Source organism: Myxocyprinus asiaticus, chromosome 27 (assembly GCF_019703515.2).
Source record: "Myxocyprinus asiaticus isolate MX2 ecotype Aquarium Trade chromosome 27, UBuf_Myxa_2, whole genome shotgun sequence".
Taxonomy (NCBI): Eukaryota; Metazoa; Chordata; class Actinopteri; order Cypriniformes; family Catostomidae; genus Myxocyprinus; species Myxocyprinus asiaticus.
Window position 1 is genome coordinate 43272707 of NC_059370.1, and position 13886 is coordinate 43286592.

The following is a 13886-nucleotide window of genomic DNA, read 5'->3' on the forward strand; positions in this document are numbered from 1 at the left end:
ACTTTGAAGTACAGGTGTGTGTGTTTCTCGAAAAATATCATCCCAAAACTATAAGAAAACCATAAAATATATGGTGTGTGTTTGTGTGTGTGTGTGTATATATATATATAATTATTCTTTTTTTTATTTATTTTTATTATTTTTTTTTATTGAATTATGACCCGGACATATTTTCTGAGATTTACCCTTGTACTGTATGTCTGTGGGCAGAGCAATGCTTTCTTTCATTCATGAGCTTTATTTAATCATGTAAATTTGTGTAATACCCGTGATATTATCTCCAGCTTATCTTCTCTCTCATCTGCTGTCATTCTCTCATTTACTGTCTCTCTTCTGCAGTTATGGAATAATTACTTCCACTTGGCGGTGGCGTTTATTACCCAAAAGTCTCTGCAGCTGCAGCATTTCTCTCACATCAAAAGAAACAAGATTCTAGCTAAGTGAGTTTATAAACCAGAAACATCACAGTTTAGACAGCAGCACACTACATTTTATATCTGTGAAGAGGTTTTCAGAAATTTGGCCCTCACAAGAATAGTAAAACAATTAGGCTTTATAAACACACACATAAACACACTAACCACAACTAGATCCAAACCAGTAAATCAAATTACAGGGTAAAATATCTGTGATTCGATCATCATTATACAGTGTTACACTACATTTTAAAGATCTAGTCTGATGCATGCACTGTATATATCAGTCCGCCTGGAAACAAAGTCATGTTTACATGATACCAAATTGACACAACCAGTGCTTTTAAGGAAAAACTGGACACTGGATTTCATAAATTTTGCAAGGTTTGTCATCAAGCCTTTGAAAGTTTCGTTTGAGCACTCAGATATCCACAAACAAAATTCTGCATTCTTTGTTGTTTTCTGATTTATATCTGTGAAATAACCTGTACTTACTATTTTTGAACGGACACAAATTCTGAATACAAAGTCTATGTACATTTCTGATAAAATGTTCAGTGTTTTCTGTACAGCTGTTTGTGGGCCGACCTATGCAATAATTTTCCATGCCAGTATGTAATTGTGTTATCAGTCTCAAGTTTACCTGTACCAACAGCACATAAAAACAAAACAAAGTCTGGTTGGTCACTTTACATGTCAATCCTGTCTAAGTAGACAGTTCTTGGCCAAAACTGGCTGCAATCATTGACTGAATTTAATGCTGTGTGGCGGAACGAACCGCCCCTCCATCTTGTCATTGTTGCCCCACCTCTTAGGGTCGTCCTTCAGTCAGGCTCACAACGGGAGTGGCTGGAGAGCGAGAAGAGGTGCATAGTTAATGAGCCTCGTTTTGACAGTGGTGGAAGAAGCACACCTGATGTGAATAATGCTTCATCACTGCTGTCTTTAAAACGCAGAGCGCACCTTTTCTCATGGAGCTGGCTTTCAAATCCCCAAGTATGAACGCACTGACACACCCAGGACCAGAGCGGGGAGGGTTCAGTCATATTAGATGTGACGTCGGACCCGCTCCTCGGACCCCTGTCGTGAGTTAGATGTGACGCCGGGCGAGAACAGCATGCAACGCGTCCGATGGTCTAGAGGCCGGGCCGCTTCCCCTCACACCTGCCGTGGGCCTGGGAAGACAGGCCGCTAACGACGCCGCTCGCCTCACGCACCATGGATCCTGGATGCGTGTGCGGCTGTCGGACCCCGCTCAAGACTGGGCCATTCCTTGGACACTCCCCCGACCTTCACGGAGCCCCGTTTCACCACGAGGATGCCAGTTCCCCCTTTGTTTTGATCGCCATTCCCCTGGACACATTTTCCCCATTTTTGGATATTTTATGTGTATTATTATTTCCAATAAATGCCTCTCTGAGGCTTGACACCACACCCACTGTCTCTGTCTCTTGCTCACCCCACCACAGCTGACAGAAAAGTCTGAATACACGAAGACTAGTCGACTTTCCTTCCTTCCTACCTTCCTTTCACACTCCGTCCTTCCTCCCTCCCTCCCTACCTTCCTTCCATCCTAAAATCCTTCCTTCCTTCCTTCCTCCCTACCTCCCTCCCTCCCTTCCTTCCTTCCATCCATCCTTAAATCCTTTCTTTCTTTCTTTCTTTCTTTCTTCCACACTCCTTCCTTCCCTCCTTCCATACACCTTTCCTTCTGTCTTATCTTTCTTCCTTCCTACCTTCCTTTCACACTCCGTCCTTCCTCCCTCCATCCCTACCTTCCTTCCATCCTAAAATCCTTCCTTCCTTCCTTCCTTTCTTCCTTCCTTCCTTCCACACTCCTTCCTTTCTTCCTCCCTCCCTTCCTTCCTTCCATCCATCCTTAAATCCTTTCTTTCTTTCTTTCTTTCTTCCACACTCCTTCCTTCCCTCCTTCCATCATTCCTTTCACATTCCTTCCATCCACCTTTCCTTCTGTCCTTCCTTCCTTCCTTCCTTCCATCCTTCGTTCCTTTCACATTCCTTCCATCCTTCCATACACCTTTCCTTCTGTCTTATCTTTCTTCCTTCCTACCTTCCTTCCTTCTTACCTTTCTTCCTTCTGTTCACATTAATTCCTTCCTTTCATTATTTCCTTCCTTCTGTAGTTCTTTCCTTCAACACTCCCTTCCTTCCTTTTTTCCTTCCTTTTTCTTTCCTTCCTTTCACATTCTTTCAATATTTCCTTCCTTCCATCCTTCCTTCCTTTCTTTATTTCTTCCTTGCTTCCTTCCTTCCTTCTTTTATCCTTTCTTCCCCTTCCTCCCTCCCATCCTTCATTCCTTCCTTTCTTCCTTCCTCTTCCTTTTATCCTTCCTTCCTGTTCCTTCCATCTTTCCTCTTCCTTTCGTCATTCCTGACTCTTCCTTCCTTTGTTTTCAGATATGGGGACATGAGGAGACTGATTGGTTTTGCTATCAGAGACATGTGGTACAAGCTTGGTGAGTGTGTGTGTGTGTGTGTGTGTGTGTGTGTGTGTGTGTGTGTGCTATATTGTTTGTACCTATGAATAGTAATCGTGGACATGAGTATGCAAATTCAGCCTCAGGCTGGCGTGCGTGTTTGTTTCAGGCATGAATAAGATTTGGTTTATTCCGGGGATGGTGGGTCCCATTTTGGAGATGACTCTCATTCCAGAGGAAGTGCTACGCAGAGCCACGATCCCGATCTTCTTTGATATGATGCAGTGTGAACACAATCACTCTGGACACTTCAAAAAGGTACACACACAAAGTTTTGTTCAACTTTACATGAAAAATTATGGGTAAATAAATATGTATGAACTAATGAACTGTCTCTACCTCTCAGTTTGAGAACGAGATTATTCTGAAGTTGGACCATGAAGTGGAGGGGGGTGGAGGAGATGAGAGATACATGGAGCTTCTACAGAGCATGTATGAACACACACACAAAAAAACAGATGCAGGAATGTGGTCTTGTATAATATTGGATTCATTCCATAAGAACCTCCAAATCCGCTTCAAATCTTTGCATCAAAATAGAGCCAAAATGAGCAGAGCACCTCTGACAACATTGTGTGTTTGTGTGTGATTGCTCAGTCTTTTAGATTGTGCTCAAGGGTGCCCCCAGCTGTTGACGGAAGTGCAGCACTTTGTTAACTTGGTGACCAGTCTCCTCGAGCGTCTCCTTGACTACCGCACAGTGAAGAGCGACGACAGTCGAAACAACCGAATGAGTTGCACTGTCAATCTCCTGGTAAGCCCCACCTACACCACTACAAAAATTCCACACTCATGACAATAAACTCATTTTCTAGTTGATCTGGTTTGATCATTTTTCTTTAACTGGACCATTGACCTCCTGATGGATCCAACCCAAATGGATGTCATGTTAGTTGTTTATGGATCCACCATTTTATTTAAGAAAGACAGATAATAATTAGACCAATTCAAAGTCTGTGAAAGCAGTTAATGATTATGATAAATGTCATTTTCGGTGAATGTACTTTTAACTAGTCGTGTTTGCTAAGTAGTCATAGATGTGGGCTAGATGCAAGCTTCGGCGGAGAGGACAATTATCAGTGAAAACGAAAACCTCACTCAAAACTTTTGCATGGCTTCAGAAGACTTGGAATATAGTGCACTGGTCATATGGACTACTTTTATTATGCTTTCTTTTTTTTCTTTTTTTTTGCCTTTTTGGAGCTTGGCAGATGTGGTCACTAAGAATTGTTGTTGTATGGAAGGAGTTGCATAACTATTCTTCAAAAGCGTTTGTGAAACACATGAAAAATTACAGCTTACAGGTTTGGAATGACATGAGGGTGAGTAAATAATGACAGAATTGTAATTGTTGGGTGAACTATTGCAGTATTTATGGGAATATCGAACTATGAGCTTTCACTTTGAGTAATTCTCACATCACCTTTATGTTTTAAATTTCATTCCAGTTGTCAAATACATTTTCTTGCTGCGATGAATTCATCTGTCAGCTTCTTTTTAAATGAGTCATACTGCAAAGAAATGAACAGAACATTTCCTTTGAATGTGTGTGATGTGTACACACACACACACACACACACACACACACACACACACAAACACACACTCTTATGATTAACAAATTAACCTTGAGTACTTCAACAGACTTGGCCTTAAAATCTCTCTCTTTTTCTCTTTTATCTCTGTTAACTCTTCTCCTTCATAAATATTTATCTATTCCTAATAATGTACTTCACTCGAGGAATATTTTAGTTTCTTCTCACTCCCATTTAACATCCACAGTGCAGCCAGTGCCAATTTATACTGCCAGGATAGAAATTATTTCATATAGCCCTAAACTATATTTCCAGGGCATTGCAAGGCGGTTGCTTAGTCCGATCATTTAGTATAGTAACAGCACACCTCTCCACATTTAGTTGTATGATTTTAGGTATCGTTCATATCAGTAGCACTGGCACAGGACGAGTTACACACTGAACATTTAATGTTTGTTGAAGGGTTTGTTCAAATCACTAACACCAAATGCTTGCCTTTGCAAACAACACTATATATACTGTCTAAAAAAACCGTTGTGTCCATATGTGTGAGAGTGTGTGTGAGTGTGTTTTAGATTTACGTTAAACTGTCATACTTAACAGCTTCAGAAATCGATCATAATTTTGCATAACATGTCAAAGGCTCTCTACACACACACACACACACACACACACACACACACACACACACACACACACACACACACTTGTATTGAGAGATATGTAAACACAAAGGTTCAAAGTCAAAGTTTTCATTTTCATTACTTTTCAGAATTTCTACAAGGACATCAATCGTGAGGGAATGTATATCAGGTAATTTCCATATTAACTCTTTGTGTTTGTTTGTGTGTGTGTGTGTGTGTGTATGTATGTTTGTATAATCTATCAGGAGATTATCTTGGTCTTGCTGAATTAATGTTGAAATCCAAAGGATAAACATTAACATAGCAACAGAGAGAGAGAGAGAGAGAGAGAGAGAGAGAGAGAGAGAGAGAGAGAGAGAGAGTAAAGGGGTAGATGTGTGTTGATAGATAGACGGATGGACAGAAAGACAGACAGACAGACAGACATACAGACGATATATAGATAGACAGACAGACAGACAGACAGATAGATAGATAGACAGACAGACAGACAGACGATAGATAGAAAGACAGACAGACAGACGATAGATATATAGATAGACAGACAGACAGACAGAACGACCGACCGACTGACAGACAGGCAGATGATAGATAGATAGACCTCTCCACATTTAGTCGTATGATTTTAGGTATCGTTCATATCTGTAGCACTGACACAGGACGAGTTACACACTGAACATTTAATGTTTGTTGAAGGGTTTGTTCAAATCACTAACACCAAATGCTTGCCTTTGCAAACAACACTATATATACTGTCTAAAAAAACGGTTGTGTCCATATGTGTGAGAGTGTGTGTGTGAGTGTGTTAGATTTACGTTAAACTGTCATACTCAACAGCTTCAGAAATCAACTAGAAAAACAACTCAGAAAATTATCAAATTTGAAACATAACGAACCAAACAATATAGACATAAGGACTGACTACTGTTAAAAATTACAGCAATACAAACAAGCAATTAGAGTAAAAAAGCAACACCATCTCACCAAAAGCTTACACAAAATTGAACAATCAATAGATCAAAATCAGTTCTGGGATTTGTGGAATAATTTGAGCACAACAAAACAACAAGATTTACCAATCCAAAATGGAGAATTCTGAAAAAAAAAAAAAAAAAAAAGAACATTTTGAAAACTTATATAAAGATATCCCACCAAAACAACTAAATGAGAATTGTAATCAGGTCAAACAAAGACTACAAATATATGAAAACACAATAAAAATAATCAAAATCCACTTGACTTTCCAATTATGCATGACGAATTGATCCAACAACTTAAAAGCCAAAAATGGCGCTGACAACATCCTTCAGTAGGAGAAATGCTGAAACACAGCACACCTGAGCTCAAATTATTCAACCTTGTACTTAGTTCAGACTATTTCCCTGACATCTGGAGCCAAGGACTTATTACCCCAATTCACAAGAGTGGAGACAAATTGGACCCTAATAATTTCAGGGGCATTTGTGTGAGCAGTAATCTGGAGAAGTTATTTAGTAGCATTTTAAATAATAGAATTCTAAACTTCCTTAACGAACACAGTGTCCTGAGCAAGAGTCAGAATGGCATAGAACCATGGACCACATTTACACCCTACACACCTTAATCAATAAACATGTAAACCAGACAAAAACAGGAAAATATTTGCATGCTTTGTTGATTTCAAAAAAGCATTTGATTCTATTTGGCATGACAAACTGTTACAAAGTGATGTAGGGATAAAGTTTATGACATCATAAAATCAATGTATTCAGACATCAAATGTGCAATAAGAATTGGCAGCAAACATACAGATTTCTTCACCCAGAAGAGAGGAGTGCAGCAGCGCTGTAGTCTGAGTCCAACACTGTTCAACATTTACATTAATTAGCGGTGCAGTTGGAACAGTCTACAGTCCCTGGACTCACTCTGCAAGACAAAGACATCAAGTTTTTGCTCTTGCAGATGATCTGATGCTGCTGTCACCCACCCCACAGGGACTACAGCAACATCTGGACCTGCTGGAGGACTACTGCCAGAACTGGACCCTGGCAGTAAACCTGAAGAAGACAAACATTATGGTCTTTCAGAAAAAGCCCAGATGTCAGGAACACAGATACCAGTTCTCTCTAGGCAGCACCGCCCTAGAGCACACGATAAAGTAAACTTACCTTACAGTGCATCCGGAAAGTATTCACAGCGCTTCACTTTTTCCACATTTTGTTATGTTACAACCTTATTCCAAAATGGATTAAATTCATTATTTTCCTCAAAATTCTACAAACAATACCCCATAATGACAATGTGAAAGAAGTTTGTTTGAAATCTTTATAAAAAAGATTAAAAAACAAAAAAATAAAAAAAGTTTAAAAAAAATAAAAATCACATGTACATAAGTACTCACAGCCTTTGCTCAATACTTTATTGAAGCACCTTTGGCACCAATTACAGCCTCAAGTCTTTTTGAGTATGATGCTACAAGCTTGGCACACCTATTTTTGGGCAGTTTCTCACATTCTTCTTTGCAGGACCTCTCAAGCTCCATCAGGTTGGATGGGGAGTGTCGGTGCACAGCCATTTTCAGATCTCTCCAGAGATGTTCAGTCGGGTTCAAGTCTGGGCTCTGGCTGGGCCACTCAAGGACATTCACAGAGTTGTCCCGGAGCCACTCCTTTGTTATCTTGGCTGTGTGCTTAGGGTCGTTGTCCTGTTGGAAGATGAACCTTCGCCCCAGTCTGAGGTCCAGAGCGCTCTGGAGCAGGTTTTCATCAAGGATGTCTCTGTACATTGCTGCATTCATCTTTCCCTCGATCCTGACTAGTCTCCCAGTTCCTGCCGCTGAAAAACATCCCCACAGCATGATGCTGCCACCACCATGCTTCACTGTAGGGATGGTATTGGCCAGGTGATGAGCGGGGCCTGGTTTCCTCCAGACATGACGCTTGCCATTCAGGCCAAAGAGACCAGAGAATTTTGTTTCTCATGGTCTGAGAGTCCTTCAGGTGCCTTTTGGCAAACTCCAGGCGGGCTGTCATGTGCCTTTTACTGAGGAGTGGCTTCCGTCTGGCCACTCTACCATACAGACCTGATTGGTGGAGTGCTGCAGAGATGGTTGTTCTTCTGGAAGGTTCTCCTCTCTCCACAGAGAAACGCTGGAGCTCTGTCAGAGTGACCATCGGGTTCTTGGTCACCTCCCTGACTAAGGCCCTTCTCCCCCAATCGCTCAGTTTGGCCAGGCGGCCAGCTCTAGGAAGAGTCCTGGTGGTTCCAAACTTCTTCCATTTACGGATGATGGAGGCCACTGTGCTCATTGGGACCTTCAATGCTGCAGAAATGTTTCTGTACCCTTCCCCAGATCTGTGCCTCGATACAATCCTGTCTCAGAGGTCTGCAGGCAATTCCTTGGACTTCATGGCTTGGTTTGTGCTCTGACATGCACTGTTAACTGTGGGACCTTATATAGACAGGTGTGTGCCTTTCCAAATCATGTCCAATCAAGTTGTAGAAACATCTCAAAGATCAGTGGAAACAGGATGCACCTGAGCTCAATTTTGAGTGTCTTGGCAAAGGCTGTGAATACTTATGTACATGTGATTTAAAAAAAAAAAAAAAAAAAAATTGTAATAAATTTGCAAAGATTTCAAACAATTCATGTCGTCATTATGTGGTATTGTTTGTAGAATTTTGAGGAAAATAATGATTTAATCCATTTTGGAATAAGGCTGTAACATAACAAAATGTGGAAAAAGTGAAGTGCTGTGAATACTTTCCAGATGCACTGTAGCCTGATTATCACTGCATCAGGGAGTTTCAGTAAGGCAGCGAATGCACTTAAAGAAAAAGCTCAAAGAGCTCTACATGCTATTAAGAAAAGTTCTATAATATTGAATTACCAATTCCAATCTGGTGTAAGATCTTTGATAGTGTCATACAGCCCATAGCGCTGTATGGAGGTGAGGTATGGGGTCCACTCAGGACAGAATTAAGATGATTCGCAATGATTATTAACATACAAAAAAAGATTGATAGATAGATAGATAGACAGACAGACAGACAGACAGACAGACAGAATTAGTTGTAGAGAAAGATTGTGGGGTGTTTGACATACTACTTAGAGGCACATTACACATAAATGTGTTGGTCTGTGTGCAGAAAGATATTCTGGGTAAAATGTGGTAGAATTCTGTGATACTCTAATTGTCTAAGTATGAATACATGTGTAAGAGTTTATAACATGAGCTGTGGTTATAACACACTTTGACTACTGAACTAAATGTATATTACTGAGAGGAAATCATAAACATGATCAGATTAAATGTGCATGCATGTGACCAGATATTGTGAATCATTGCGTTTTAATAGCAGGCAAAAATAAATAATCTTGTGTTTGTTTACATCTGTCATTGAGTTCACTCCTAAACTTTTAACCTGTGAAATGATTAATTTAAACTCAAATGACCTGATGTGAAATTAAGAAAATGAAAAAGGACTTCAGAGATGACTCAGACAGACTCAATATGAAGACACAGATTTAAAGAGAGATATTAATTATAAAACAGTAATTCATATTAAGTTATAAAATGGATAGCTTTACCTCTAAAATTTGATTGGATGAGCTGTACACCTGCAGTTGGAGTAATGAGCTGTAATACTTCCCAGAAACACTGTTTAATGTAATAACTATTATTATTAAATGTAGTCTTTTATTGTAGATTTTTAGCTTTTTTAAGCAAATTTAAGCTGCATATTTCAGTGATTAACCACAGTTAAAGGGATTTTACACACTATGCGTTGTGTTTGCATTAGAACACCCTGTAATGATGGAAAAATCAGTGTTACACACAGCCTCAAGTGGCTTCATACTGCCTCCTTGTGGTAAATTTACCAAGTCCTACTTAATTCATTTGTAGTGCAATGTGAGAAGGGTGGAAAATTGAGACCATTAGATTTTAAATGACACAAATATTAATTAAATGTACACTTATGTAATTTATTTTATGAAGTGTTTCATCTAATATAATTTTTATTGATTATGCATTAAAAATTAAGACTTATTCCTAAATATAATATTTGAGTTTGTGGTCTGTGTGTGTCTCCATTTTTCAGGTACCTCTACAAGTTACGGGATCTTCATTTGGATGGAGAAAACTTCACAGAGGCCGCATACACACTCCTGCTCCACTCCAAACTGCTTAAGGTGAACACACACACACACACACACACACACACACACATGTTGGTGCAGCTATCATTATGAGGACTCTCCATAGACATAATGATTTTTATACTGTACAAACTATAGATTATCTCCCCTAATCCTACCCCTACACCTAACCCTCACAAAAAACTTTCTGCATTTTTACATTTTCAATAAAAATGTTTAGTATGTTTTTTTAAGCGCTTTGAATTATGGGGACACTAGAAATGTCCTCATAAACCACATTTATAGCATTATACCCTTGTAATTACCAGTTTGTAACCTAAAACAATGTCCTCGTAAACTACCCAAAACCGCCTACACACACACACACACACACACACACACACACACTTGTCACCTCTGACACAAGGTCACCATAGTGATGAGCGAGATGTTTTGAGAGAAAGTGTCATCTTCACTGGTTGATTTACTCTCGTCCGTGACCACGTCTTGGCGTTTCGCGGGCAGATAAAACCTCCAGGTCAAATTTATGACATTAGCAGTTACTGCGGCCCAACCTCCAGATTTATGGAGCTTTTAACCCTGCTGTCTCTCTCTCTCTCTCTCTCTCTCTCTCTCTCTCTCTTTCTCTCTCTCTCTTTCTCTCTCTCTCTGTACAGCTAATATTAGAAAGCCAACAGTGAAACTGCACAATCCATCGATTTATATGAACTTGTATGTTATTTTATTAAGCACAGCCTCCCCTCCCATTAGAACTGACTCTGGTTTGACCTTTCGCTTTATATGCTGTCAAATAAACCTCTTTTGATTAATACACACAGAACAACTATAACAGCACTTCCTGTTAACCTTTAAGGGCCTTATGAGTAAAACTAATCCATATATACAGTTGTGCTCAAAAGTTTGCATACCCTTGGAGAATTGGTAATATATGTACCATTTTTAAAGAAAACATGAGTGAGCAGGCAAAACACATTTCTTTTATTTCTTATGGGATTCATATTCAACTGTAGGTTATAACAGAATGGCACAATCATAAATAAAAAACATGGCAACAAAGAAAAAAATGAAATGACCCCTGTTCAAAAGTCTGCATACCCTTAGTTCTTAATACTGTGTATTGTCCCCTTTAGCATCAATGACAGCGTGCAGTCTTTTGTAATAGTTGTCTATGAGGCCCCAAATTCTTGCAGGTGGTATAGCTGCCCATTCGTCTTGGCAAAATGCCTCCAGGTCATGCAAAGTCTTTGGTCGTCTTGCATGAACTGCACATTTGAGATCTCCCCAGAGTGGCTCGATGATATTAAGGTCAGAAGACTGTGATGGCCACTCCAGAACCTTCACCTTTTTCTGCTGTAACCACTGGAGGGTCAACTTGGCCTTGTGCTTAGGGTCATTGTCGTTCTGGAAAGTCCAAGAGCATCCCATGCACAGCTTTCGTGCAGAAGAATGTAAACTGTCTGCCAGTATTTTCTGATAACAAGCGGCATTCATCTTGCCATCAATTTTCACAAGATTCCCCGTGCCTTTAGAGCGCACACACCCCCGAAACATCAGTGAGCCACCACCATGCTTCACAGTGGGGATGGTATTCTTTTCACTATAGGCCTTGTTGACCCCTCTCCAAACATAGCGCTTATGGTTGTAACCATAAAGCTCTATTTTGGTCTCATCACTCCAAATTACAGTGTGCCAGAAGCTGTGAGGCGTGTCAAGGTGTTGTCGAGTATATAGTACTGGGCTTTTTTGTGGCATTGGTGCAGTAAAGGCTTCTTTCTGGCAACTCGACCATGCAGCTCATTTTTGTTCAAGTATCGTCGTATTGTGCTCCTTGAAACAACCACATCGTCTTTTTCCAGAGCAGTCTGTATTTCTCCTGAGGTTACCTGTGGGTTTTTCTTTGTATCCCGAACAATTCTTCTGGCAGTTGTGGCTGAAATCTTTCTTGGTCTACCTGACCTTGGCTTGGTATCAAGAGATCCCCGAATTTTCCACTTCTTAATAAGTGATTGAACAGTACTGACTGGCATTTTCAAGGATTTTGACAGTTCTTTTCTGCTCCCCATGGCTCAGTATCTAGCCTGATCAGTGCATCCACGTGAGAGCTAACAAACTCATTGACTATTTATACACAGACACTAATTGCAATTTAAAAAGCCACAGGTGTGGGAAATTAACCTTTAATTCCCATTTAAACCTGTGTGTGTCACCTTGTGTGTCTGTAAAAAGGCCAAACATTCAAGGGTATGTAAACTTTTGATCAGGGCCATTTGGGTGATTTCTGTTATCATTATGATTTAAAAAGGAGCCAAACAACTATGTGATAATAAATGGCTTCATATGATCACTATCCTTAAATAAAAGACAGTTTTTGCATGATCAGTCATATTTTCATAATCAATTCCAAAATGTCACAATTTCTGCCAGGGTATGCAAACTTTTGAGCACAACTGTACCTTGTTTATTTGTTCATAAGATGCATACAATTTCTTCGAATATATAATGTACATACTGTACATTTGTCAATATCAACTAGTTTAATTCCTACTTATATTTTGTTTACTGATATACTGATAAATCAGCCATATATCAACTGTTCTGACAATATTGTATTGATAGTAAACACGCCTACCCAGATTGTTTAAAAAAGTGTGCGTTTCAAAATGTATGGACAGTATTCTCGATTTTCTGTTTTAAAATATCTTGAAGTACACTTTTAGTCAATATTATGTAAAACAACTGCTAACATTAAATTGTATTATATCATATATGGGTGTTTCTTCAACTTCGGGCACTTTTAGCACTGTGGATTTATAGAATGCAAAGTCTTGTTAAAACATTTTTCACACTCTCACTAATTTTTATATTAGTATACATACATATATATACATTTGTCTGCTAACAATGTGCTGTATCTTAACATTTTTGAAAAAAAATGTCAAACTCCTTTGTCTTGTGAAGGCTAATTTATAGCTAACAATTTATGTCCTAAATAAACACAATTAAATGATATTTTCACACTTTTTACATAATTTGGCAAGATTTCAGTGTGATTGGATATGACGCCCAATTCAAATATTCTGCTCACAGGTTATATTTACCTTGAATTTTCCTTGTTTTCTTCACTTGTCTCATATTTAATCTCAAACATGCTCTTCACTGACACATTTGTCCACTTGGTTAACATGTACACTAACTTTTGAAAAGAAATATTAGGGGCAAAATTGTTTGGTGTGGTGGAAATGATGCCACAACTCCTTTGAAAAATTGATAGAAATCATTTTCACACAATAAAAAGTAAAAAGGTTATTATTATTTCTATTTTTAATTTAGTTTTTATTTCTACTTAATTTTCAATTTGTCAATTCAATTTAATTTAGTTTTATTTAAAATGATCCCTATCTAAAGAAATAATAGTCTATACTGAGATTTCTTTCTGAATCTTTTTTTCTCTATCTGCCAACTGATTTGGGAAAATACAGTACATACAAATGAGTCAACACAGTAGTAATCAGCACTCACTGAGAAGTTACGTCTCACGATTTGATTGCAAATGCTACATCCAAAACACACTGGAAAAGCCTACTGATAATATTAGGGCCATGTCATCACGGACATGATTTTCTAGTTAATTTGTGGGAAACCGCACAATGCAC

The 13886-nt window shown here is 39.0% G+C and overlaps 1 protein-coding gene across 2 annotated transcripts in view; it reads left to right on the forward strand.

The window, feature by feature from the left end:
• Window positions 1–13886, forward strand: part of LOC127418064 (dedicator of cytokinesis protein 2-like) — a 161177-nt gene that overhangs the window by 132906 nt on the left and 14385 nt on the right. For both annotated transcript variants that reach the window (XM_051658421.1, XM_051658420.1), the window contains exons 29-36: window positions 1–14; window positions 340–440; window positions 2835–2893; window positions 3024–3172; window positions 3261–3346; window positions 3512–3668; window positions 5222–5262; window positions 10176–10266. The exon at window positions 1–14 is cut by the window's left edge and continues 65 nt beyond it. In XM_051658421.1, the coding sequence (XP_051514381.1) occupies window positions 1–14; window positions 340–440; window positions 2835–2893; window positions 3024–3172; window positions 3261–3346; window positions 3512–3668; window positions 5222–5262; window positions 10176–10266 (698 nt within the window). The remainder of the gene's footprint in view (window positions 15–339; window positions 441–2834; window positions 2894–3023; window positions 3173–3260; window positions 3347–3511; window positions 3669–5221; window positions 5263–10175; window positions 10267–13886) is intronic.